At 39.5% G+C, this 27,980-nt stretch overlaps 1 protein-coding gene across 1 annotated transcript; it reads left to right on the forward strand.

Moving 5' to 3' along the window:
- Nucleotides 1-1,157: 1,157 nt before the first annotated feature.
- CPSF6 (cleavage and polyadenylation specific factor 6) lies at nucleotides 1,158-26,219 on the forward strand. Its single transcript, XM_040553077.1, is given in 11 exon segments — nucleotides 1,158-1,286; nucleotides 8,950-9,159; nucleotides 11,047-11,150; nucleotides 11,917-12,062; nucleotides 12,775-12,948; nucleotides 13,679-13,950; nucleotides 13,952-14,184; nucleotides 16,444-16,559; nucleotides 16,905-17,058; nucleotides 18,075-18,266; nucleotides 25,802-26,219. Coding segments are annotated over 10 exon segments (1,656 nt in total). The 5' UTR covers nucleotides 1,158-1,226; the 3' UTR covers nucleotides 18,262-18,266; nucleotides 25,802-26,219.
- The last annotated feature ends 1,761 nt before the right edge of the window (nucleotides 26,220-27,980 follow it).

Consider the following 27,980-nt stretch of genomic DNA (forward strand, 5'->3'; position numbering starts at 1 on the left):
TCTCAATACTTTAATGGTGTCTGGAAGCACCTTAGCAAATCTTCAGGTGATATTCTGAACTTTGCCAAAGAGTAAGGCAGCTGTTAGTTCCTCCAACCTGGAAAGCCCAGTGTAGCTGAGAACAAACTCCAGCTGCTGGGTTTCTGGCTTCCAGAACTATTAACACCAGATATGACACAAGATGTCAGCACCTGGTAAATTTTAATATGCCACAAAATGGATAGGAACTCCTGGAAAAACCTAAGAACCCCCATGCCCAAGGACCTGGACTGGTGCTCCACAGCATATCCCTTGTTGTGGTTTTCTGAGTTTTCATCTCTTTTTTGGTCTATTCATCTTTCCTTTCAATGAAAACTACACTGTGAGGGCAGTGAGGCAGACAGTGGCAGTATGCACATGGGTCCTGGACCCAGTGTGAAACCAGGACAGTACAGCATATCGATGCTGGTCCAGGAACTGGGAACCACTCTCAGCCATTGAAAAGGAAATTTTGAATTTGAATTTGGTGAGGCACTGGAACGGGTTGCCCAGGGAGGTTGTGGGTGCCCCATCCCTGGAGGTGCTCAAGGCCAGGCTGGATGGGGCTTTGGGCAACCTGGTCTGGTGGGAGGTGTCCCTGCCCATGGCAGGGGGCTGGAACTGGGTGGGCTTTAAGGTTCCTTCCAACTGGAGCCATTCTATGATTCCATGGTTCTATGATTCTATGAATCAACTTGTAAACAGCACTCAACATTTTTATTCCTTCCAGTGATCTCTTTACATTATTTTCATTCAGTCTGAGAAAAAAAAAAAAGCTATTTTGTCAGGTCAGAAGGTAGAGAAGGCGGGTGTGTGTCTTTTTGTTGGTGTTCTTTTTTGGATATGCAACATAATGTACAACACAGAACGTTATCTACTGCGTAGAACACTAAGTGCGTTGTGGATTACACGTGAGGGGCTGCTCCCTGGCTTTGGTATCACCTGGGGCTTAACGCAGACCCCCACACCCCAACCGCCGCCTCACGGCGGACGCTGGGCGGGCCTCGCGCCTCAGCCCGCGGCCTAACATGGCGGCGGGTGGCGGGCGGGGGAGGGGGGGGGAGGCAGCGACCCCCGCCGCGGAGGGGGGGGGGGCGGAAGCGGGCGGCCGTGGCGCGGAAGTGACGCCGAGGCCCCTCCCCCTCCCGGCGGCGGCGGCGGAGCCGGGCGCGGCTGGCGGCGGCCCCGAGGCGCGGCCGGGCGGGATCATGGCGGACGGCGTGGACCACATCGACATCTACGCCGATGTGGGCGAGGAGTTCAACCAGGTACGGGCCGGGCCGCACGGAACGGCCCCGCGCGGCCCCTCACGGCCCGCCTTCGCCGCCTGCAGGGCCCCCAGCGCGGCGGCAGGGCCCGGCCGGGCCTCCCCGCCGCCATTGTTCCGCCGGGCCCGCACCGGGAGGGGAGCGGGGGCGGCACCGGACGGGACGGGACGGGACGGGACGGGACGGGACGGGGGGAGCGGGGCCCGGTGGGGAGGGGGGGGGGGAGGGGGAGGGGAGGGGAGGGAAGGGAAGGGAAGGGAAGGGAAGGGAAGGGAAGGGAAGGGGGCGGCGGAGCGGGCCCGGCCGCCGGGGGCAGCTTCCCGGTGGGCACGGAGCGGGAGAGGCCGCGGTGCCGCCAGCGAGCGCCTTCCCTCCCGCCTTCCCTCCCTTCCCCTCCCGCCTTCCCTTTCCCTCCCTCCCCTTTCCCTCCCTTCCCTCCCCTCCCTCCCCCCATTCCCTCTTCCCTCCCGTCCCCTCCCCGGTGCCGTTCCCCTGGCCCCCCGGTGGCGGCGGGCAGCGCGGCTCCCGCCCGGCGGTGGCGGCGGGGCAGGGCTGCTGCCATTGTTCGCAGACGGAGCGAAAGCAGCAGCTTCCCGGCCGCTCGCTGCGGGGGAGGCCCGACGAGTTGCAGCTTTATTGTGCAGCGCAGGGGAAAGAAACTGCCCTCTGCTTTATTTATTTATATATTTTTCACTCTCGTTGTTCTTTACTTAAAAAAAAAAAAAAAAGAAAAACGCAGCTCTTCGTAAGAGGAGATTTATTTTGATGAGGAACCCGCGCAGAACTTCCGTGGGTTACAAGTTGCCGACTTTTCCAGTTCTTTTTTGACCCCTCCTCTTTCCCACCGAAATCCGCTGTTCGCGTTGGTTTGGCGTGCCATCTGGCCCGCTTGTGAATCTTGCGCTTCCCGAGCTTGTGTCGCCCCAGATTGCATTGATCCTGACCTAGAAGGCCAGTAACCGAGCACAACTCCGCTTTCGCGGGTTTACCGGGCTTACCGAGTGGCGCACAATGCCTGCCCGCCCTGCAGAGAACTGGGAGACAGATAATAGGTTATGGAATTCAAAGTTAGTCGTGCTAACAACTTAAAACTGTCTCAGGAAACTTTATTTCTTTCAGTATTTATCGATAAATTAATTCAGAAGATGAGTAATCTCCTAAAGGCATACCGTAAAGGAATGCCATGCCAGGTGAGCAGAGGATAGAGAGGACCGATGTGCTCCTGGTCTACATGTGAAAGTTTCTCCCTTGCAGCTGAAGACCCGTTATAGGAATTTAAGTGGGGGTGAACCTTAGCACAAATGCCATTTAGCATAAGAGTACGTCCCATCAGCTTCTGTATTAATTTTGGCTTTGTTTTGATCAGTTCCAGGTGAAATACTTATAACGAATCAAGTTTACCTGAAAAACTAATTTGAATCCGGTAGTGTTTTGTTCATGTATACAGAAGCCCTCGAAGAAGAACAGTTTATGGCTGTAAACGTAGTGCACACACATAGTGCCAGAGCAAAACTGGCGGGGATTGGATTCTCTGTGTACCTCGGTCCTGGTCTACTCGGTGCTGGTTGGTTTTGATACCACCTGAAGGCTGATGGCGCAGATGAAGACAGTCTTGTGGTAGTTTAGCTTCTTCCCGCTGTGAGGGGTTCCTTTTGCTCTTTTCACCGTGTTCACCCCAGTTGCTACCCTGCTAGGGCTGCATTTCTGCAAGCTGATGCTTCCTTGGTTTGCGAGTCGTGCAGAGTAGAACGTAGGGGTGAGAAGGGACTAGTGCCCATTTTTTCTCAGCTTGGCTCTTTTGTTTCATTTTTGTAAAAACTTGCTGTTTATTCTCTTCCAAGTTTGATTTTTGAGACGTTGATGTTGTCTCACGACCTGCTCGGTTGAACTGTATTACATTAAAATAGAAAGTTGTACCGGGGGAGATTGACACCTCTGCACTTCCCCATTTCCTTCTGAAAAGTACGAACAAAAGCCGGTTGTTACCGCCTACGGTGTTACTACCTTTAATTCTGAAGTCGTCGTGATAGGCCCTCTTGAAACTTCTGTTCATGGCTTCTGATTTGAAGCTGACAGCTTAAATTGATGACACGGAAGACGTGGTTCAGCATAGCTGTGCAGGGGTGAAGATGACAGTTGACAAATGCTGTAGGGAGAAAACGATGGCGACTTGATGGTAACTTGGGTAGCGGGCATCTTATGGGATGTCGTGTTTGTAAGGGAAGTTTGCTTGATATGTAAAACAGTCAACTGTTGTTCTCGAATTCTGTGGTTCACTTACTCAATAATCGTTTGAGTTGGGCTGCAGGGACCCTTTCCACAAGTTTTGTCTGTAGCAGGGACTGAAAATATAATCCGTCAGTTCTTTGGTCTTCTGTGGACGGTAGAACTGTATTTATAACAAAGCCAGGACAAAACTTTTGGTTGTGTCTGTAGTAAGGAGATCTTTTAGGGCTTGTGGCTTGATGAGCTTCCCTTCGTTGCTCTGTCCCGTTCCAGGCCTCGAGGTGCTCATCCTTGGGGCTCCTCAGGGATATTCTTAATGCCTTTGTCCGGGAGGCGGGAAGATGTTCCACCCGATTAGCACTAAATGAACCACAGGTTCGAAGGGTGAAATAAAGACCACAGACCACGGGGTTACAAGCTGGCTGAACTGAATGAAAGCTGAGGACTGGCTTGCAACCAACTGTAGGTTGCAAAGAGCTGGCTGACTTGACTTGAAGTCAGAGCTGTTCAGTGAGAGCTCTTCTTTCCATCCCATCTGGAGCTCATCAGAACTGTGTGTCTGGGCGCCTCTTACCCTTTCATTAACATATTGTTCATCATCATCTTGTCCTTGTGCTTACAGCTTTACTCAGTTTGGCTCCCACCAATTGCGTTTAACTTTTTTTTAAAATTGTATTTCCTTTTTCGGATAATTTACTGGACTAATTTTTTATTTTCTTCTTTGAAGCTGGCTTCTCCGTCCAGCAGTCCTTCATACTAAGTGTAGGATCTTTTGCTGAGGCAAGCTTCAGAAATGCAGGACTCCCTGCACGCGTAGCTGGTGACCCATAAGAAACAGGAATTGCACGGCACCTTTCACTTTGGCCGTCTCACCAGACACGGTACACGTCCGTGCTGCACGTGAGAGCTGCGTTATTGGCACACAAATGGCTGAAGCTGGCACCTTCTTGATGGCGGAAGGCCTCAGAAAGATTAGGGGTGCTTTGGCAAACGTTAGGGTGTGTTTTTGTGCTCAAAAGTGCGGAGTGTCGGCGCACGATACTGAGGTAGTGAGCATCCCTGATGCTCTGATCAGCTTTGCTTTTCCCAGGCTTTTTCCCAGGAATACATATGAATACACACATAATTAAACTATTTAAAAAACACACGTTATTTACTGCCAGCTTAAGCAGCATATATCTCTGTTTTACTGTTACATCATCTGCTTGATCAGAAAGATCTCTTGCTGTGGAAAAAAGGCTTGCTTTGTTTATACTCTGATAAGTATAGTTACATTGTGGATTTATCTAAACATGCCTTGAAGAGTTCTAGTTTGATAATTAAATACTAACAAATTAGAAACGAAAGAGTTTTGACTTTGTATTTTGTAGCTGGCTAATAAAAGCGGTTTAGATGGAGTAAGCAGCTGAGAGGCTGAAAGCCTCTGTGGCTGCAGAGCCCTAGGAACATGTTACTCTCTTGCCTCGTTGTCTAGAACAGCAAAAGAAAAAACTATTTGGTCTAATACATAATAAAAGCTGAGAGTGGTTGGGTCCGTAGACTAAATGGGAATCGTATGGCCCAACAAACTTGTCCCCATCATAGATGTTCCTGCCACAGACAGTGTCGTCTTTCCGAAACACCAAGGGCTTGCTGTTCTGTTAGACTTCCAGTTTCTGCGTTCAGGCGCTAATCAGAACCAGAAGGATTTCTGCCTATTCCTTGTGATTTTTTTTTTAGGACTACCACTGTTTTTTAAAATGCGGTTGCTAACGTGTATTTAGAGTTTTTGACTACGTGCATTATAATTTTGAATTGGAAAAAGTAGTAATGGAGAAGATGGATAACTTGCTTTTTATTAACTGAGTGCTTTTTTCAGAAAATATAGTGATTATTTTCATGAAATGTTGTCACTTCTGTCGCCTTGGGGATGTAATTTAGCATTTGACTCTCAAATTGAACAGAGGGAAGAAGCAAATCTCAGAGATGCATGTACTGTTCAGAGAAATGATACCCCCAAAAAATAAAGCAGCATTTTCCAAAACAGCCTTGGGTAAAGGGAGAAAGAGACCAGTTCTCTGCTGCAACTCAGAGTATGGCTGCTAAGTTTCAAAAAGAATTAACGCTTAATTTGTCCCTTCTGCAGATGACCGTGATGTTCCATGTGTTTGTCTTTCGTTTCTGAATATTGCAAAACACTGCAAGCGTAATTAAAACGTAAAATACCGGGGAGGGGCTGAGTAACTGGTAGTGTAACAGCTAGTCTGAGTTTTTGACGGTGTATCTTTCCAGTGCCCTTTTGTTCACCCAGTCCCGCTCGAATAGCACTGAACGGGGAATTTCAGTCGTGATTTTGCAGAGCAAATGATCTGATGTTTCAGACAGCAGGCTGTTTCTTAGCGTGTTTATCTGCAGGATTGTGAATGGCTGTAACTGAGCAGAAATCATTTCTTCTCGTGCTTGCTCTTCTCTTAACTGCGGAAGTCAGGTGGTGTCAAAGCCAGCCCATGATATGGGTGGCACATTTACTTCTCCAGCCTCAGCTATTTGAGCAAGGCTTCCTGTATTCTTTCTTACTCATCTGCATCTAGGAGAGAAGAGCGTGTTGGGGTGAGTTTCCATGGTCTGCCTCTGAAGGAGGAAGGGGTTTTTGGATCTTGTGTAACAGCCGTTGAGCCATCTCGTGCCTCTTCTATCTACACCTGCAGTTGCTGACTCAGATCACTCAATCATCTAACCGCGTGCCTTGTTGACTGGCTGCTAACTGAGTGGATTCCATGCTGGCTGCAAAACCAGTGTGATGCGAGGAGAGATTGTAGTGAGCAGCATCAGGTTTGCTGCTGGGTCTTTATTGAGTTAAATCAGGGCACTGATGCTGTCAGACAACCTGACAAAAAAGATTGCATTCAACTCACAGTGCCCAGGTAATTCTCTCTCCTTTGATGGTGATCCGAAAGCCTATCTAATAGAAACTTGATCCATTTCAGAGGAGTTTCTTGCTGCTGAGGAGGTGCAGCAGAGCTGTGGACTGCTAACTGCTCTGGTAGGTACTTTGGCAATGCTGAGCTCAGCCTTCTCAGAGAGAGAGGTTGGTGTACGTCTGCCGTAACACCGGTGGCTGCTTGTTTGGATCTGTCTACCGGGACTAAATTCTACTTCCCTGAAGTCATCACCCCCACACAAATGGCTAGGATTACTCCACGTTCAGTAGAGGATTTCCTTAACTGCCTTGTGACATCAGCCGTAATCTCCCCGTCAGATACCGTGTTCCAGCCTGTCCCAGGCGGTTCTTTGAACCTCCTTTCATTAATTGTGATGATAGGAGGAATCAAACTGACAGAGGGCTGGGGCGGACTCAGTGAAAATACAAAACTCTTACTTAATGTGGCCATAATAAACTTACCTTAAAAGACATGAATTTTCTGCTGAAGTTCAGGGTACGTGTGGCCCGTGCAGTTTACTGAGGATCAAAACTACTTGACTGATGACACCAAAACTTTGCGTATCTGGTTTTGTTTATTGTAGTGATATCCTCTTGGCAAGAGTAGCAGCTGATAATGAATGTTTGTATGCTTTCAAGAGAGCTGATCATCTGATGATGATCGTGAATGTAGGAAGTTTTCAACCAAGATTGCTGGCTTTGCAGCCTGTTTTCTGTGAAATCCGAGTTGATTCTCTCCGATCACCGTATCTGGTATCCGGGGCTTTTCTATCTAAGATGGTTATGTGGATTTCTGGATGCACATTCACAAGATAGCAGCCCCTGAAATATCTCCAATATCAAAACTCGGTGAAGCAGTTTCTGTTCTGGATCAGTGTGGAAGAGTCCAGGAGCTCTCTGCAGCCGTTTGAAGCACAACCTTTGCATATGGCAGAACAACTTTCAAAAGTCACTATATAAGCTTTGAAGGCTAACATTAAACACTGCTAAACCTGTGCCAGTACCTCACTACCCTCATAGCAAAGAATTTCTTCCTTTTATCTAATCTAAACCTACCCTTTTTTAGTTTAAAGCCATTCTCCCTTGTCCTGTCACTACACCCCCCTGACGAAGAGTCCCTCCCCAGCTTTCCTGCAGGCCCTCTTTGGGTACTGGAAGGCCGCTGTAAGTCTCCCCAGAGCCTTCCCTTCTCCAGGCTGAACAACCCCAACTCCCTCAGCCTGTTCCCATAGGAGAGGTGCTCCAGCCCGCTGAGCATCCTTGTGGCCCTCCTCTGGACTTGCTCCAGTATATGATGAGCATGATGAATGACATTGTATAAGGTGACAAATGGAAAGTATCACGAGAAGTCTTTGAAAAATAATTCCTTAATGCAAATCTACAACACCTATTCATTCCTGTTCGGAATTAAGCAGTCCCACTGATGAAGTTTACGCTGTTTTAAAATTGTTTTGCATATTTTTGTTAAGAAGATTCTCTTTTACTCTTCTCTTACTTGTCCATCTTCTGTGATGAGAGTACAGCTGCCTCTACAGTAAAAAGCAGTATGTCCTGCTAGTAGTGCATCAGCAGACTGAGGTAGTTGGTGCTCAGGGCCCTCCACCTTCCTAATGCGCTGTTTTCATGGTCTGTCTCAGGCTAAATTTAGTCTGGTCTTTTGGACCAAATATTCCTTCCATGCTTACAATTCAATATATCTGAGGGACCGCTGGTTGATTTTGACCTGTATGTTTGCATTTAGCAGGTAGTATGAAGTTGCCGAGCACAGGATGTGGAGCTTTTGGAAAGAAACTCACATTTCCATTCCCTCTGGAAGGAGTCTAGTTCACTTGGACAGAACCGTGCTGTAAACTGTACCGACTCAAGGGAGAAGGGAGCGATTCACTCCAAAACCCCATGATAATTTTCTCAACCAAAATGTTCTGGAGGCAGCCTTGATGCTGTAGAATAGTCCCTCTGTAGCCCGTGAATAAATAAATGTTTAATACGCACAAACCCAAGGGTTTATTAAATTTAATGAAATAAAATAGAATTCTGGCCCTTTCTGGCCTCTCTGTGAATGAGGAGATAAAAATGAAGTTAGGAGTGCAGTAGAAATCTGAAGTACAGAGTTTATCAGTTTGGTCCTCTTGGAGGTTGGTCTGTTCATTCTACCAAATGTTGTGATAAAAAAAAATTGGTGGAACTTTTCACATTGCTTGTACTTGCTGATGTCTGTAATTCTGGGAGCAGGGCTCTTGCCTTTTGGGTTTTCTGTTTATATTACAGGTTTGAAAGCATTGCAGTGCCAAACACTAGTTGGAGGTGGTATTTGTTGTTTTTTTTGGTTGTTGGTGGTTTAGAATCCATTAGAAGTCATAAGAATTTGATATATTTTCATGGGGACGAAAATGGATGTGGATGATGTTGTAAAGGTGTTGGGTCAAACTAACTGTGTCTGTGGAATGTTGTCAGAGTATTTTGTTTAGATTAAGTTTTAAGAATGTTAAAAAAAATTAGGTGCTTTTTGTGTTTTAGGAAGCTGAATATGGTGGACATGATCAGATTGATTTGTATGATGATGTAATTTCTCCGTCTGCAAATAATGGAGATGCCCCAGAAGATCGTGATTATATGGATTCTCTCCCACCATCAGTTGGAGATGACGTAGGTAAAGGAGCTGCACCAAATGTTGTCTATACGTATACTGGAAAGAGAATTGCCTTGTACATTGGAAATCTGACTTGGGTAAGTACCTTATTACTATTCAGGTGAAGCCAGCAATTTGAAAATTGTGAGCGTAATTCTTTGTAAAGATTTTTTTCATTTAAGAATTGTTGTATGAAATATTAAAAGTGCAGTGAAGAAAGTGTTTTTTTCTTTTTTTACCTGCAATTTAGTGAGCCTGCCTGGAGCTGTCTTGATGTCTAAAAATGGATTAAATTTTCAGTAAATATCACCTTTAAAGTTTTCTCTGTTGTTCTAAGTGCTATGAAGGGATATTTGTGGTACCACAGTCTTTTCAGAAAACTGAATGAAAGCGAACAAGCTTAAACTATCAAATATCTTATGCTTGGAGATGCTTTACGGCTACCAAACAAACCTGTTTTTAAGTAATCCCTTTCTAAAGTTTTTAGTTTTAAAAGAAACTAAGATTCTCTGGGATTTTCTTGAAAATACTTTTTGCCTTTTTCCACTTACTATTTCCAGATCAGTGACTCTTGCAACAAAGCTGTTTTCACGTTTGCCTTGAGGCTTATTTCTGCAGTCTTGGGAGTAACAGTAACTCGCTGAACTGCAGTTGCCCTTAAGACAATTACTTTTGTCAGCATTAAAGTATTTTAAAATCAATTGCTCTTAATCAGAGTGCAAGTAGCTGGTCAGTAGCTAAATTAACTGGAGTTTATCTCTCTTTACCTGAAATCCGGTTCTACCAAAGTCCACGCATGCAAAATTTTCATTCGGGTTTTTTTCCCTTCCAATGAAATTTTTACTAGTGCTAAGCTTGAAAAAGAATGCTTTGTGGATACTTCGGTGTTCTTCATTAAGTTTACAGCATCCTAATTTCAGAAGCGAATAGTTAAGTAGGGGAGTAATTGACTTAACAGTTGTACCGCTCTAAAATACATGAACGGAATCAGCCGAACTCATCCAAGTCAAATGTCATGATTTCTGAAGTAGATAGGCCAATGTACTGTTATTTGTACCTATTACTCATTGTTTGGCTTCACAAATGGAGTTACCACAAGCACATTTGCTCATTTGATCATATAGTGTATTTGTTTCATTTGTGTTTAGATTTCAGCAAAGTAATTTATTAAAGTTTTAAAAGAAGCCTTGATTTGAGGGAGGTCAGATAAGTAGTTGAGAATCTTGAAAGCCTGCTTTGCAGTTTCCATACCAAATTTAAAGAGGTGATGGAGTTACAGAAGTAGGAAGAAAACTATGAGTATTAATGTGTTCTAATGTGTTACACATCCTTGAATACCCGTGAAATTGTGGAATATTACATAGTAACTAACAGGAAATTAGAGCAAGTAGGTTGAAGTGAAAACAGTTGTTACTAACCATAGGTTTTGTGCTGGTTTTTCCATCTCTTATTTGTAAATCTTGCTACTTCTGTGCAAATAGTATCTAGGCTCTCACTAATCAAAGCTGTCTTAAAGAGCACCAGTTTAATAATAGGGTGTTAAAAATGGACTTTTAAGTTTGGAGATAGAATTGATGGGAGAAAAATGGACTGGATGTCCAAAAATGTAACAGTTATTAAAACAGAATCAATCATAGGATCGTTTGGGTCGAAAATAGTTCGGTTTAAGCCTGATACTCTTGAAAAAGTGCTTTCAGCAAAGTTAGTCAGATATAAATGTTTTTTGGCGTACTGTAGCTGGTACACTGTGTGGTGGGACTGGGGCAACATAGCATATGAGGAAGTGTGCACTTCTAAAACTAACTTTCTGAGAATTTTAAAATGTCAATGACTGCTCTGTAAGAGTCAGAAAATATTGGCAACCTGAATAAAGTATTCCTCTTGACAGCTTGCACAAAAAAATAAAAACATGTAAAACTTGGTTGTCCTTTTCATGGTGTTATAGATAAGTTTTCATAACTGAATGTTTAAAATATATTTTTCAGTGGACAACAGATGAAGACTTAACTGAAGCAGTTCATTCATTGGGGGTAAATGATATTTTGGAGATAAAATTTTTTGAAAATCGTGCTAATGGCCAGTCTAAAGGGTAAGAACTTGTCACTTCCTTTTTCTTTAAATGAACTGATGTTGGGGAGGATGGGCATCGGGAAGAGTTCTGATTTTTCATAACTGTCAGTATGTAAACTGATTACCTTTGTTTATTGATATCCAGTGATGGTTGGGTTTATAATTTAATACTAATGATTAAAATTCCAGATGTACATTTTATGGCAGTATTATGTGTCTTACTGTTTAGTAAGTTACATTTTATTGGTGGTGTTCATGAAGACTCTTTTCCTAAGTTTCAGTTAGTGTGGTAGTGATGATGTTGTTCTTCATAATGTAAATACAATTTCCCCTTATCCCCATTACTGAGTCATTTTTAGATGCTTGATTTTCTATTAACTGTTAAAAGTGAGTGCTTGAGCTGATTTTTCACTGGCAGTCTGATCTTCCATGCATGACTGCCTTTGTCTCTCCTTAGTACTGATGGCAGTAGTAATGAGAATGCAGTGAATTCTTGATAATAACTTGATCATATTCATTCATATATAGTGTGTTGATACTCTACCAGAAAACTACCTTTGTTGTATATTTTGCCACGTCTTGTACTTGCACTGTGGTTCTTCATATATGTCTTAGAATGAGTTACTTTATCTGTCTTTAAAACTGGGCTAAGATCTGTGAAAGAGTTTCTGTATTTGGTTTTCAGGTGTCCTTTTGCTTACTCTGTTAAACTTTTTTTTTTCATGAGGCTTTAGGGTATCCAAGGAATGGAAAAAATGCAGTGTAACCTTTTTTCTTCCTTTCAGGTTTGCCCTTGTGGGTGTGGGATCAGAAGCATCCTCCAAAAAGCTGATGGACTTGCTGCCTAAAAGAGAATTGCATGGGCAGAATCCAGTTGTAACTCCATGTAATAAACAATTTTTGAGTCAGTTTGAAATGCAGTCAAGGAAAAGTAAGTCTTTCTTGTGTGCTGTCTTGGAAAAATAGAAGTTTATTCCAAAAGCTGTACTGCATTTTTTTCAGCATCTGATAATTTCTGCGCAGCTTAAAATAGCTATAAAATACTTATGTAAATGAATTTGCAGCTTTGTTAAAAAAAGATCCTCTAAAAAAATTAATATATTGAAGGTCTGTGGTTGTAGCAGGAGATCACACTTATTGGAAGAAGATTGCAGCTTTGTAAAACTTTTGTCTTACCATTGGAGAAGGTTTCTGAATTCCTTCTTGTGAACTTAACTGAAAGCAAACAAAAAAAACCCATGAGAGCATTTAGAAATTTGACATTCATAGGCAGATGAGATTAAGTTCTCACGTCTGGATAAGTTGCACTATGATCGGGTGGAGAAGAGATTCTGTGTTGTGCTTTCCCTACAGCACCTTGTCTTGTGGTTTCTAGTCCAGTGTGTGGCCTTGGGCTGCATTGAAGCAAGGACTGCCAGTCTCCCCAGTTGCTGTTCCATTTGTATGGGGATACTGGAACACTGCCATATTTTAGCAAAGCACTTTTTCCCTCTCCACCCTGGCCCCTTATTTTCTTGGGTACAGAGGAACAAGGTGGTGCTCATGAAGTTTTACTTCAGTGCTACATAAAACTTTGGGCTGAGAATTGGAAAGCTTTAACCTGTTTTGACTTACATAATTACAATTTTGCTTTTCCATCACAGCCACACAGTCTGGCCAGATGTCAGGGGAAGGTAAAGCTGGGCCTCCAGGAGGAAGCTCGCGAGCAGCATTCCCACCTAGTAACAGAGGGCGAGGCCGTTTTCCTGGTGCCATTCCAGGTGGAGACAGATTCCCTGGACCAGCAGGGCCAGGAGGGCCACCACCACCTTTCCCAGGTAATATTAATAATTAATATGTGGGGTTTTGGTTTCATTTCTGTTTCCTTCTATTAAAGCAGTGTAGTTATTTGGGAATTACAAAAATCAAGGCAATAACCGTGTTCTTCATTACATTACAAATTCGCACAAGACAAGAATTTAGCTTTGATTTGTGCCCAGTGACAGGTCAGTTAGCAGGCACATAGAATGCCAAACATCAGGCTTGCATTACAGTGAAGTTCTCATTTCAGCTTCACTGTTTTTTAAATAGACATCATTCTGTAGTGGATTTCCTACTAGCAGTCGAAGGGACATAGGTTGAAAAAACACTAATGAGGACCTGAAAGTAGGTACGGTAAACGTAGGAATGTAGTAAATGTTCTCCAATATAGCTTTTCACGTATTTTTAATAAACATTATATCTTATGCCCCATATGAAAGGCAAGCTGTAGGTGTAAGTAGGGTGCAATATTTTATTTTTTGTAAGATTTGGGGTTTTTTTTTGATAGCAATAGCAACTGATTACATGATTTTTTTCGTCTGTTTTCATGTTATTAACATTCTCTTTAGACGTTCATAATGAAGTAATTATAAATTTACTAAGCTACTGGACCCCAAAGTGCAAGATATGCATGTCTTGCACAAGTTGCAAATTGTTCAGTGAGGGTTTTTTGTTTGAGAACAAAAAGTTATTTCACTAACTCTTATTTCTTTATATTAACGTTTTTCTTTTTTTCTTTTTTTTTAGCTGGACAAACTCCCCCACGTCCACCGTTAGGTCCTCCTGGTCCACCAGGCCCACCAGGCCCTCCACCTCCTGGTCAGGTCCTCCCACCTCCTTTAGCTGGACCTCCTAATCGTGGTGACCGTCCACCACCACCAGTTCTGTTTCCAGGACAGCCTTTTGGTCAGCCTCCGCTCGGGCCCCTTCCTCCAGGCCCTCCACCACCAGTTCCAGGCTACGGGCCACCACCAGGTCCGCCACCACCTCAGCAGGGTCCACCTCCACCTCCGGGTCCATTTCCCCCCTCGTCCACCTGGGCCTCTTGGGCCGCCCCTGACTCTCGCTCCTCCTCCACATCTCCCTGGGCCGCCTCCAGGTGCTCCACCGCCTGCACCACACGTGAATCCAGCTTTCTTCCCCCCACCTGCCAATAGTGGCATACCTACTTCAGACAGCCGTGGCCCACCTCCAACAGATCCGTATGGCCGACCTCCACCATATGACAGAGGTGACTATGGGCCACCTGGAAGGTGAGTGCTTTTGGTGTAATGTGCTTTGTAGCAGATTTTATGCCTTGTAGGACACGTTTGATCTTTCTTTTTAAAGCAAATGTTAGTTAAAAGTAAGAAAAAAAACGAAGGGATCTAATCAGTCTTCAGATTTGCCCCGTTCACTTCTCAGTGAAATAACTCTAAGAAATATGTTTGTAGCAGTAAGAAAATCCTAAAATGCAACACTAGTAATCTTACTTTCCATTTTCAGCTTTGAACTGTTTGTCTTCACTGTTTGTATTTGGCAGTGTCATTATTCCATGTGTACTACGTGTTAACTTACTATATCACTTCGTATCAGTAGCTTGTGGTTGTGCTTCTGTCTTAACTCAAAATTCTCACTTGTTCCTTTGCCATCTTGCTTTGCAAGCTGTCATCTTAGAATACTTTGGAGTTCTCCTCCTTGAATATGTGCATTTGTTGAGTATGGTGCCATACCATTTTCATCTTTTAGTAGCTCTGCTTGCCTCTTTCCTTAAGGATTCAATTCAAAGTTAGTCTTTGTCTCAAAAAAACAGGTGGGAATTTACTGCAAGACTTTTATCTTCCTTTCCTGTTAAGCCCCTTCTGGTAATTTGGTACAATCTTGCTGTGTTTGTAGCAGTGGCCTTTTCTGTGGTTAATCGTATCTTGGACAGGGTTTCTGAGTCTCTCTGACTTGACTTGTCAAGTGTTTCACATCATTTGAAATGTCTTTTTCATCTGTGCTTTCAAGCATCTATGTCTGACTGCTGTTTCTTAATTTTCACCATATTTGTATTGCTTAGATCATCTTGGGATAAATTGTAAGAAAGATACCTTCTGCGTAGTTACATGTGGATTTTTCACTTGTGATTTTACTGCTATTGAGAGAGACTTCCCTTACCTAAAATGTTCTCTGCACAGGCACTTTGCTTTGATTCTTTCTTTTACATATGAGCACAAAGTTTTAAAAAAAACCACAAGCATTCGTACATATTATGTTAATACAGAAACTGTAGAAATTCAAGCATTTGGCTTAATTGCCTGAAATATAATAAAGATAAGGTGGTTGGTTTTTTTTTTTGATGGACAAAATCTAAGTTGTCTGCAGTTGATACATGGCTGGGGAGGGAAGGAGTGGGGATAGGACAGAATAACTTACTGTCCAGTATTTTCATTAGTAATGTTAAAACTATCATCCATAACTATTTAAATTGTCATTAATTATATATCATAGGCGTTTCACTGGAAATAACATGCCCATAAGAGAAAAATTACATATTCCATTCTATGGGAGGCACACGAAAAATAATACTCAAAACTCAGGGAGGTATGAATTTTTAGACATTTCCTCTTATGCTAAACTGGCTATAGGATCTTGTTCCACTTCTTGCACTTAAGAGGATAGCATTGCTTATTATTCTGCATTTTCTTTCTACTGGAAGAACTAACACTATTTTAGAAATATCAAGCAGTGGGGGCAGTTTAACAGTCTCAACTTTTATCTCTTAACACGTTTCTTCAGATTTTCTGTATCGTTCAGAGACTGGCTAATAGGATGCTGCAAAACTTCTGAGAACAATTTTGTGTAGGTTAACTTCTCTTACTTTGTAATCCATTTATAGGTAGCTAATAATTAAAGTGTAATGAGTACAAGGATTCCTGTTTATTGCTTTTTCATTACAGTGACCAATTTGTAGATATATTTGAAGTACCTTGAACTTGACCAGAAATAAATACTAGAATTAGCTGTAAAATGTTGAAGTGTCATTTGGATAATATATTGTTCTAAAAATGACAGCCTATAGTTGCTTTTCATAAGTTATAGTACTCTGGTCTTACTTAAGAATCTGGAAAATGGTATCATACAGTTCTAATTCTATCATTTTCATAAGAAGATTCCTAGTTTTGCTCAAAGTTGTGTTATCCATATACATGTATTTCTACATCCATTCAATTGGGGTAATATCTGCTCACATACCTTGAAGGATTTTATGAAAATGATAAATATTTGTAAAGCACAGTTTCAAGTGCTGCTGAATCTTCAAAATAGATGGGATGAACAAGAATAATTTTTTTGTTTGTTTGTTTTTTTACCTTTTTTAAGCTTTCAGGATTTTGTACTGTAACATGGTCCTTAACACAAACCAAACCCAGATCCTGCTTTCTTTTCTGTTTGTCACTTTGCTTAAAGTTGTGAACTTGGATTGTTAAAACTGCAATGATAACTCCTTAACGTTTTCTTAATCTTTTAAATAGTAGTTTTCTTACTTTCAGAGAAATGGATGCTGCAAGGACACCTCTAAGTGAAGCAGAATTTGAAGAAATCATGAATAGAAATAGGGCGATCTCAAGCAGTGCCATTTCAAGAGCTGTATCAGATGCAAGTGCTGGTTAGTAAAGCTTTATTAATATGCTTTCTATTCTACCTAGGTAAAAAGAGTTTATAGTTTTTCTTTTAGGAAGCCTGCAGCCTTGAAGCCGCATCTTTCTGATGTGGCTTTCAGGAGGCTGAAGTTCTGTACAACAATCTTCGGCTGGTTTTGTACTGTACTCCAGCTGATGTCTGAGAATGCTTTCTGAGTAGTGATCTGGACGGTATTTTAATGCTTAGTCCTACAGTAAATGATCTGGATGGTTATCGAAGAGAAGACGTCCTGAATGGTAATGTTACTACAGCTACAATTTTTTGTTTTAGTTGGTATAATTTTCTCATAGTGATTTTATATTGTTTTCAGGGGACTATGGAAGTGCTATAGAGACCCTGGTAACTGCAATTTCCCTAATTAAACAGTCCAAAGTATCTGCTGACGATCGTTGTAAAGTTCTTATTAGCTCTCTTCAAGACTGCCTTCATGGGATTGAGTCCAAGTCTTATGGTTCTGGATCCAGGTAAAACTTTCCTCTTCCATCTGCCTTTGTGACGGGGAAGGTGTAGGGCAAGACTAGTTCACAGAGGAGAAGGAAACTAAGTCATGTGGGAAGCTTAGTGATTTGCTCATCTGCACAAGAAATGTGTTAAAGAACCAAGTATGGATTCTGAACTTAAATAATCTGCCTTTTAATTAATCCTGTTTTTAAAATTGATCTGACTAGTTTTTTAACTCTCAGTTTTTAATTAGTATCCTTTTCTACACAGTAGTATCGCAGCATGTAAACTTCAAAATTGATTTTTGCTTTATCAGTTAAGTTGTCCGGTATATAATTTTGATAATAATTTGCTATTGAAAGTTGATGTAGAGGGTACTTGTTGCCAGTTTTTATTTTGCTTAGAGCAAACTTTCTCCACACTTATCACAGAAGAAGTGTGCTTGAGTTGGGAGAAAAAGGTTGGCCAGAATGATTTTTTCTGTTATTCTTTATCATGCAATCTAAAAACTTTAGAGCAAGTAGATTTGAAATGTATGGACTTCTACTTAGTACAACTTAACAGCCTTTTCCGAGTTAAGACAAACACCAAGCCTCTGTTTCATTTGGATGCTGTAGCAGTAGCGTAGTTCACTTGGAATGATAAAAACAGAGACAGCTGGTTTTGGATCATACTTCCAGTACCCCAGTTAGCAGCCATGTTGTAGGAATCATTTAATCATTTGAGGCACAGTACGTTCCCCCAGCTGATCTCAGCTGTCCTCCATTTTGAAAATGTACTTTCTGACTTCTCCTTGATTATGAAGCAGATTACACCTATTTGTAAGTGGTCTTAGTCATCACCACCTTCCATATCTTCCATGTTATACACAAAAACATCTCTGCATCACAGCGAAGAGTTATTTCTCTCACATCTGAGGAGATATTTCTCTCACATACTTTTTTGATCCAATTCTGACTAGTCAACAGAATACAGAATTGGCATGTGAGTGGCTTGTGTTTTGAAGAAAAAAAATTAATGAAGTAATTTCTTTTAGAAGACGTGAACGATCCAGGGAGAGGGACCACAGTAGGTCACGAGAAAAAAGTAGACGCCACAAATCACGTAGTAGAGATCGCCATGATGACTATTATCGGGAAAGAAGTCGGGAAAGAGAGAGGCATCGTGATCGCGACAGAGATCGCGACAGAGAACGAGACAGAGAGAGAGAGTATCGCCATCGTTAAAGAAGGTGAGCATTTGTTTTGTGTTCTTTAAGTTTACTGTTACTGAATTACTAAAAGTGCTCTAGATCTGGGATTATTTACACCATTAATGTCTGCGTTTAAATGGTCCTGCAGAACGTACTGAATTACTTTCTCCTTTTAGCATCTGAAATGAAGTCAGGTAAGTAATGACAGGTAACTCTGGGCTTGGGAGGGAGTATTTGTGTCGTTCTTTTCTGCAGTTGGCATGCCTTCTTTTTAATTTTAGATGGTATTAATGTTTGTAATTTTTATGAAATGCAATCGAGCCATTTCTTAGTAAGCAGTAAGTCAGACTGATGTCTGCTCTCTTGTAATCTTAAAAGATCATACGAAATTTGTTTGTATTTATCATTTCTATACTAAAATAAAAAAAATCTAGTTGTGTGAGGACTGCAGCATTTAGTCCTTCATATGTCATGTGGGGATTATGTCTGTGTAGGGAATGTGTACATACAGCTGCCGTCCTTGCACTAGTAGATTCTTTCTTTTTGTTTCAGTGAGTTTTACTCAAATTCAGGAAATGTAGATAGACGTTGGTTGTTATTTTCTAAAATGTAGCCAGTCACTTTTCTGTCTTCTAGCTAAATTTAGGTGTTATCTTCAACAAGATTTATGGTTGGTTTTTCCCCACCACCCTGCTTTTTCATTCCCTCCCCTCTCTGACAGTAAAGTCATTTTCTGAAGACTAGTAAACAAATGTACAACACAGGGGTTGGTTCTTTTCTGGTTGTTGACATGCTAAAATGTTCTTTTATGTCATGTTTCTGGAGTCTTGCGTGCATCAAATGTCTAGGTAGCTACAGAGTAGCGCGATAAATAACGTTTTCTTTGGTGTACTGCTGAGAGCTTTAAAATACATATATGATGTATATAATGTATATCACATTATATGATGTACGATTTTGAGGATTGGTGGTAATTTGAGCTGCTCACGATTCCTTATATTTGACAATAAGGGGAGAACAAAACAAAACTACCTATTTTTGCCGCAGTAGTCTTTTCCGGTTTTAGAATTTCCCACCACATCCACATTCAAACAGAAACCCAGCAGATTTGTCTGTCTGCCTAACTTCCATTTCTTATGTCTACCCTCAAATGTAGTTTTCAGATTTGCTTATGGCATTTATTCATGGAAGTTCATTTGCAGAAGTTAGACAGAGCAAATTATATTAGAAATCACAAACTGTAACTTGCTCCTAAGTAAAAATATTTCTATAATTTTGCATTATTTGAATGTCAGTTTTTCCATGCTAGGCTTTTGTGTCACTGATTCCTTCCAGAGAAAACAAAATCTGATATTAAATGCACTAGTCTACTGAGTGTTAAGTGGGATATTGTCTTGGGTTCATATTCTAAAAGAGCAGTAATGGATGTTGAGAAGGGGAATCAAAGGCTTAAATAGGACGATGAAACATGACAGCTGAAATAAAGTTGGGAGTAGTTAATGCCACTTTCTGCCATCAGAAATGGAATGATAGAAATAATTCTGGAATGGCATAAAAATAGCAACTGTTGTTCTTAATTGAAAAAAATGTCAGAACATAAAAGTACAGATTTAACAAAAGTAACTGAAGTTGCTCTTGTTGAGCTGGATTTTTCCCTTTTATCATAAATTAATATTTGTGAAATTTGCCAATAGTTACTAATGGGAGGTAACCGTTGAGCTGAATGATGGATGCATTTCCAGAGTTTTTTACTTCTGTTGGAGTTGAGCAAGCTATACTAAAAATTGTTAATCTGGAATTTAGGGCAACTGTTTTACCCTTGACATGCTTTATTAATATAGCTTTCATTTTTGTGTATTTAGACTATTGTGCATGTAGATGTGGAATTTCTGTGCCAGTACAGATTTCCTACCCTGTCACCCCAAGAAAGCATGTCCAATACTGTTAGGTTGCTGCATTTTATAACTTCCAAAGCACAATTTCAAAAAAATGAAACTGAGATTTCAGTCTTAGTTCAGGTGGGATTTATATATACAACTTCTTTCAACTTTGTTGTGTGCTGGGTCTTCTGTTCTTTCAGAGGAGTTGCATAGGTAAGATACCCTTGCACAAAGAAAATAGGTCCTAATAATTTGGTTTAAAGGACAAATTTAGTATTCCTCATGTAAATGAAAACATTTGGTATTTTTTAAAAAAGTTAAGTTGTAAACATTTTGTCTTGTTTCTGTCTTAATGAAGAAAGGCTTTACTGTAGTTTTGTTTATATATATATATATATAAATACATACATAAAAACGTACAGTGATCTTTTGGTTTGTATGTTTCATTTTCACCAAGATGTATGTTGCCATACATTTTTTTTGTTTTGCTCTTTACGTTAATTAATACTCATAAATAGATTTAACAATCTCAATCACTATATATATATATCAGCAGTACTGGGAAGAGTTACTCCCCATATTACTGTGTTTTATCAGGTAACATGAAGTTGCCTGTGTGCCTGCACCCTATGAATGGCACCTATACTTCTTATTTCTGTGTGTACCTACAGTCATAAATGTGATACTGTACTGGCATATTAAAAAAAAAGAAGTGAAAAAAAAGTGTTACACCTAGTTTAGAAGGATTTTAAAGGTCCATTGTGAATATTTTTGTATACAGTGAAATTCACTTTGTATTATTGTATTTACTTACACTTAGAGATGGATTAAATTGGAATAACTTACTAAATGTATTCATTATAAAACCCTATTAAAAAGTTCAGATGTACCATAGCAGGTATTTACACTTCTGTTTGTACACTTTATGATTTAAAATTAAATTCTCGCAAGATTCTTGTGTGCCTTCGCTAGAGTAAGGCTTCACATGCATTGATAATCCATTCTACAGAATTACTGTAACCTGAATGTTTTCTTGAAACGTCTTTGCACATAGAAGATATAAAAGAGAACAATAGATTTACAAGACAAATGTCTGACTTGTAATAGTCCAGAAAGCTAAGAATCCAATAGAATGGTATTCAGAAGGATTAACAGCAAAATGCATGTGTACAAACAGAATAGTAATGTAACTTCATCAGCATGAGTCCTGATTCTTTTTTTAAGACAGATTTTTTAGTTTATCTGATACTCAATGATGTACTTCTAGCTGATACATTGTCCCAATCTTAATCTGTCTGAATTTCTATAACTACTGAATGTTAAGTTTTTCATTTTATGTTTTTGTTATTGGGTCGTTTGATTATTTCCTATTTAAACTGGATTTGGACTGAATTGCAAAGAAAAAATACACTAACAATGTAACAGTTGATAATGTATGTAGACTTTGTTATCCATATTTTGTGGCTTTTCTCTGATTTTTCTATTCTCAAACCACTGTAAGCAAAATCATTTAGTCTAATGTACTTTTGAGGCTCATATGCTGCTTCAGAAACTGCTCTCAGGTCTCTGAAATAGTTTCAGCTTTGGAGTGGTTTAAGAACTAACATGGTTGTAATTTTTTTTTTGTGTTGTTAAAAGGGGAAATGGTACTTGATAGTTTTAAAAAGGTACGTTATATTTTGCCTGTGTAAGTAGGAACTGTCCTGTAACTGTGTTAGCAAACATCAAAGTATGCAATTAGCCTTTTAAGAAACCTTGTAGATAATAGAAAAATGCCTATTTTTGTAGGTTGTTTTTATAATAAGCTTCTAGTTAATAACTGAACTTTAAGTGAATCATGTTAGCATTGTTCGAGACCCTAGTTATATGTGTACATGTTCAGGATTATTCTAGATCCGATTAGTATCGAGCTATTATGAACATTATTTACCTAATCTCTTTTTTTTAATTTGTATTTTTCGAGGAAGCATATATGCGGGGCTGGCATTTTTCATGTGCTTTTTTAGCACTCATCAGAGAACTCATACTTTGTGCATCTGATTCAATACTTGAAATCCACCTTAGAGTGAAGGAGACAAGCAGTGCCTTTGTTCTATATGCTTCTTAAAGTCTGTTTTATGGCTGTTCTGGGGCTTTACAGAAGCATATACATTGTTTGTTAATGTTCAGTATCTTCTCTCATTTCCTCAAGGGTGATAAGATGGTTTGAAAAAGCAAGTGAACTGAAAATCTTATGTTCTTATGACTTTTTCCTCAATGAACATTGCTGTAATTTTGTTGTCTTCTGAGGTATCTTAAGACACTTACGTTTTTCTATTCCCCACAGCCTGCTTTTTTCTTTTTCTGAAATCAGTAGTATTGACAAATTTGAGCTGTATAGAAGTTCCTCAAGAAACTTGTCTATAAGACATTATAATATTTGAAACAAATAATTTTTACTTGCAAGTAAAAGCATTGGTTTCATACAGCTTTCTCCAAAGAATGAACAAACATTTTTTTTCCTTTTGCTCATTGTGGTTTGAGAACTAAGATATCTTTATGCAAAAAAGAGAGAGGGAAAGATCTTCATTTTATATTTTCCTGTGGCAGACAGATCTACCTTTTATGTCTTCCTCATATATTAATGTGAAAAATACTTGTCAACCTCATAGCATTTTAATTTGTAAAGTCAAGATCTGGTTTTTGAACACACCCCTCTGTTCATCAGTTACCTCTGGTGAGTAGATAGGCTGGGACAGTAGGAAAAGCCAGATAAAGAAACAAACTGTATCTTGGGATTGTTCTCTTTCTATCCATATAAAATTATTTATAGAAACAAGAAATTGTTCACTCTTAGTGTAGAATTTAAAATCAACATCAAATCAAAGATGACAGGTAAGTACACTAATAACAGAGGGGAAAAATGAAGTAAGTGGAAGAAGTTGCTAGTGGTGGTAGAATAGGTAATCTGTACATGTATGGTGGACAGAGACTGATACATAATTTACGTGCAGAATGACAAATACAGGGTCATGCTTAAAATTCATTCCTGCTCACTGTATTATAGCTAAAACATCACAATACTTGAAGGTGTCTGACAGTCTGGGATCTAGATAAAGTTAAAACAGATTTTGGCCTTCAAGCTGTTTTTTTTGTGGGGTTTTTGCTTTTGTGTATTTTTGCTTTATGTATAGAATACAATAAAGGACAATTATATTCATTCTTAGGAGCTGTTAGGATATGATTATAAATATGTGTCATGCATTTTACTGAAATGTGAACATTTCGAGAGATTGAAATTCAGTCTGAAAATATCAGATAAATAACTACACTTATAAACTTGACAGATGTATGCACATACAGCTTTAAATTACTGTAGAATTTTCACACTTCTGAAAGCTGTTTAAAGCTTTCATATGCTTATTTGGATGATTGGAATTAAAGGAAAAAATCAGAGTTGTTACTGCAAGATGCTTTATATTTATATGATATCTATTGGGTTTTGGTGTAAGAGTCTGGTTGGGGGTGTGAAAATGCTCAAGTTGCATCTTGCATAAGTATAAAAATGTTTGATCCCTTAAGTTCTGGGATTTCATTTCTGAAATGTTCTGGCATAAAAACATAGCTTTTAAACCACAACTTAACATTAATTTCACAGAGAAGTCTGCAATTTGGGTTTTATTAGTAGAAATGCTGAGAAACTGATTGCTGTATGATGTTAAATTGTACAAACCTAATACGTGCTTGGGACAGATAGCTCATATGAACTTGAGGCAGTTGGCAAACAGCATTGCAAAGAAGGCTTGACTACAGATTCATTTTTTTCCAAGTTGTTTCTTACTTCAATATTCTACTTGCTTGTAGAATACTGAAAAGGGCCGTTGATGAAGGTATAATCCATACAGATTAATTTCTTCCCTTTGGAACCGCAAAGGTTCTGATTATGCCCAGGTATAGTGGCAGAATATTTGGAAACAAAATTTACCCCACTTTGGATTTTAGTTGGTCATGTTTTTAAAAAAATAAAATAAAAATGAAGGTTTATTGTGGTGCAGACCATCTTAAGAGCCCTATGTTGACAAGTACTAATCCTAAGTACAGTTTATCATGCATTCCTTAAAGTTCCTGTAGTTCCAGAAGTGCCCTTACAAATCTAGCAAATTATTCCCAGGAACTGAAGCTTTCTTATGCTAGTATTTTAAATTATATATACGGTGCTTTGGATCTGTTAACTGTCGCCATAGAAGTGATAAAGATCCATAATGCTTGCCACAGCAATTGTATTATGAGAGCAGCAAATTCTGACATGCAGACTCACAGCTGTCATACACTGAGTTTCTCCACTAAAAACCTGAAATTCTCCGCTGTGTGCGCTACCTTAGCCCGCAGCTCTGCATAAGTCTGCTTGTGGTAGGAGGCAGCACTTTGTCACTTAGCTACTGAAAAAATAGAAGTACCTAACACCTGTGGAAACTTTGGTCTCTGATGAAGAAAGTTCACCCAGAGTAGTTACTGGTTGATACATGGATAACTTGAGAACGAAGTCTGCAAATAAAAAATTCCACTTGCTGCTTCAGCCTTGAACTAATTTACTTGCATACTGTAATGTATACAGCTTAAGCTCTTGGCTATATGCGTTTTTTAAAGTTATCATTAATGGTTGTCTTGAGGAAGGGAGGAAAAAATGTGTCAATTTTACAAAAATTAAATACTTTGTTTTCCCAACTGTTTTGCGAATATTATAAAAGCCGAAGAATATTTGACAGCTGTGTGTACTGATGTATGTTCATGAAATTGCTCCTCTAAATGTCTGTTTTTCAAATGAACAATCTAATGTGTTGGGTTTTAAACAATTTGATTTAAATTATTTTGAAACTATCGAATGTTGAAATTGTGAATTATTGATGAAATGAAGCTAGCTAATTGTTTTGTAATGGAATTCAACTGAAATCCAGTGTATGGAATTATACCATCCCAAGTATTTTGTGAACTCTTTCCGTAATTAACTTTGAATGGTGTGGTTCCTTATTTGCCAAAATAGTTGAGAGTAGGGATTAGGGTTTGGGTTTTTTTCCTAGGGCAACTAGGTGAGGAAACCTGCAGATCTATGTTGTATTATTATTTGAAGAGCGGGTTTGCGTGGTTAAACTTCAAGAGTGTATTTTTAGATGTGAAGCCTGTCCTGCTTGCTACTAGGTTGAAAATTTTGAAGTATTGGTATCAGATTCTGTGCACTTTTAAATGTTACTGAGCTGTGAGCCATCCACTTCATTATACAATCAGTGCATTATTTAAATGTCAAATCAGTTTAAATCCTCTGTAAGTGGGCAGGTAAAAATGTAAAAACCTAGTTGTGGCAAAATTACCTTACGTGCTTGTTCGTTTATTCTTGCAGAGTGCGTACTTTAGGAAATGTTCTATATAAATGTTTCCATCAGTCACAGGAACAGTAGCTATTTATTCCTTTACCATTCAGTACTTCTAACTGTGGAATTCTTGTTCTTTCAATTTTGTTGTACAACAACATCATTTTTAACTGCTGTATTAGAAAACAATTTCTTGCACAAACAAGTAGCTACTGCTTCCGGGTATCTTGTGTTAGTTTACATTATGGTGAAGTAGATGCACGACTTGTGTATGTATAGATAAGCCAACAATTTTCTGTGTATTATGGGGACTAGCAAAATCTACATCACAAATTTTGACACATTACAGCTGAAGGAAGAGGAACAGCGTGCAAGACAAGATACGTTCTTCAAGGAAAGATGCTTGTCCAGCAGTTTGCTTCATGTGATTGAACTGAGCCTGTAAGGATTCATGGATAAAATGAACAGGAATAGATCTGAATAAAGCAAATCTGCATACATGGTAACCAGTAGCTCTTTTACTTTTTTTATGTTGCTTAACTGTTTTATTTGAGGGAAACCTGTGTGATTTAAACCTTATAGCTTTTGCAACTTTATTACTGGTTATATACATTTGGCAATTATAATGTGCAAGCAATTGGAAAAAGTCAAGTAAATGCTTGTTTTTATAGTAGTTTGTTCATGTTAAAATGTTCATATGATAATGTCTGTACACAGCACCACTTTGATTACAGTAGATGTAGTGTTGTAATAAACTGTTTAATGGGGCTGATGTGTAAAGCTGTTCAAGTTATTTGATGTTTACACCTCAGGGAAAGTCTTGTGTTCAGCAATATTTAAAGATAATGTTACAATGAAAACATTGATGCTGTCTTTAAAAACATCGCAATAGTTCTTGCATATGCCTCAACCTAATCTTGCATTCAGTGAGTTGAACATACTAATGTTGCTCTCACACACTCAATTTTGATATGAAGACAGATGGTTACAAAAACCTTTAATGCTATTTTGCTTTCTAGCAGTGTTCGCCTAGGTGGCTTGTGAATTTGCTAATTGACATATAAAACTGTAAAAACTGCAGTTCCTCATGGTCTGATAGGAGGAGAGGTGGTCCCAGGTCTCTGATTTTAGCACGCTGAAAATGCTCGCTTTCAAAGAGTCTCGATTCTGGCTGACACTACAGTTTATATTAACTTAAACTGGTTATATGAACTTAAACTGTTCATATTGAGGGGTGGAAAGGTTAGCTTTAAAAAATAAAAGTTAAAAAAAAAAAATTCTGCAGTTGTTTACAGTTTTATAGTAATAGTGCTTGTGTGTGTTTTCCCCCTTCCCCTCCACCCCCAAGGCCGTAGCAGTCTGTACATAGTTGTATATTAGAAATGTGACAGAAGAAACCAGATGTTTCCATTTTTCAGACTTCATGGGTTTGATATTTTCTTAATACTTTGGGGTTTATTCACACGTGCATATGAAAGAGAAGGTACACTTGTATGTCCTTGTTCAGTGATGGGCGATATTGAAATACCTTAGCAAAAAGTGGCGATAATTAAGTCTGTCAAATGAGGTTTTGTAAATTTACCTGAAAACAATTCACTGGAGCTTGCAGTGGAAGTTGACTTCCAGTCAAGTGGATGTTTAAAACAACTTTAAAACAAACAGGATTTTCTTCTAAATTTCATTGCATGAAGTATAAGTGAACAGAAAAATTCATGTAATTTTGTAAGAGTTCAGTTTCTGGCAGCCTTGCACAAAGGCTCACTCTTCATCTATTGTAAGTCATTATGTAATGGATTTAGTATTAGCATTTTCATTTATTCAAATAGCAGCACTTAATGTTTTAAGTTAAATTTCAAGACCTCAAATGGCTTTAAGAGGCAACTCTTAGACAGCTCTTGATTTCTTTTCATTTTTTTACTGATTTTTCTTGAAGGTTTTACAGCAGACCTAAAATTTGTTACCTTGTTCAGGAAAGCACTTAAATCCATTTGGTTTTCCAGAGCATTCAGAGCACATGCTTGCATTCCATAGATTTCAAGGAATGTAAACATATGCTTTAGGTTTCTTTTTTTGTGTGATTTTTATGCTTTACTGAGTTGGGACCAGTAGCCTTTGCAACTGCAGAAGTTTTTGCATAAGTCTGAAATGCTCTTAACATTTTTGTCACTTGCCACTCGGCCAGATTTTCTGCAGCCAGGTTGATAGCGTTGGATTTGGCCACAAGCTTCAGACTACCCCTTTTTTTTCCTTAAATTGTGTACCTCGAATCCTCATGCATGGGATCACTGGTGTTTATTGAACTATTTGCTACTGAGAAGATACTTGCAATGTTTGTTTAATCCTGTTGAAAAATGAAAACCGCCTTTTAAAATTTTGTAAACTGAAAGTTGTATCAAGTCATGACTCATTTCCTGCTTCTTGTGAATAGGTGTTGGTTACAAACAATACTGTTGTAATTTTTTTATTTTATTTTTTACTTAAAACCATTGTTTACTGCTGTGTGTAATAAGTTTAAGGGAGGAAAAACC

Source organism: Cygnus olor, chromosome 1, assembly GCF_009769625.2.
Source record: "Cygnus olor isolate bCygOlo1 chromosome 1, bCygOlo1.pri.v2, whole genome shotgun sequence".
NCBI lineage: Eukaryota > Metazoa > Chordata > Aves > Anseriformes > Anatidae > Cygnus > Cygnus olor.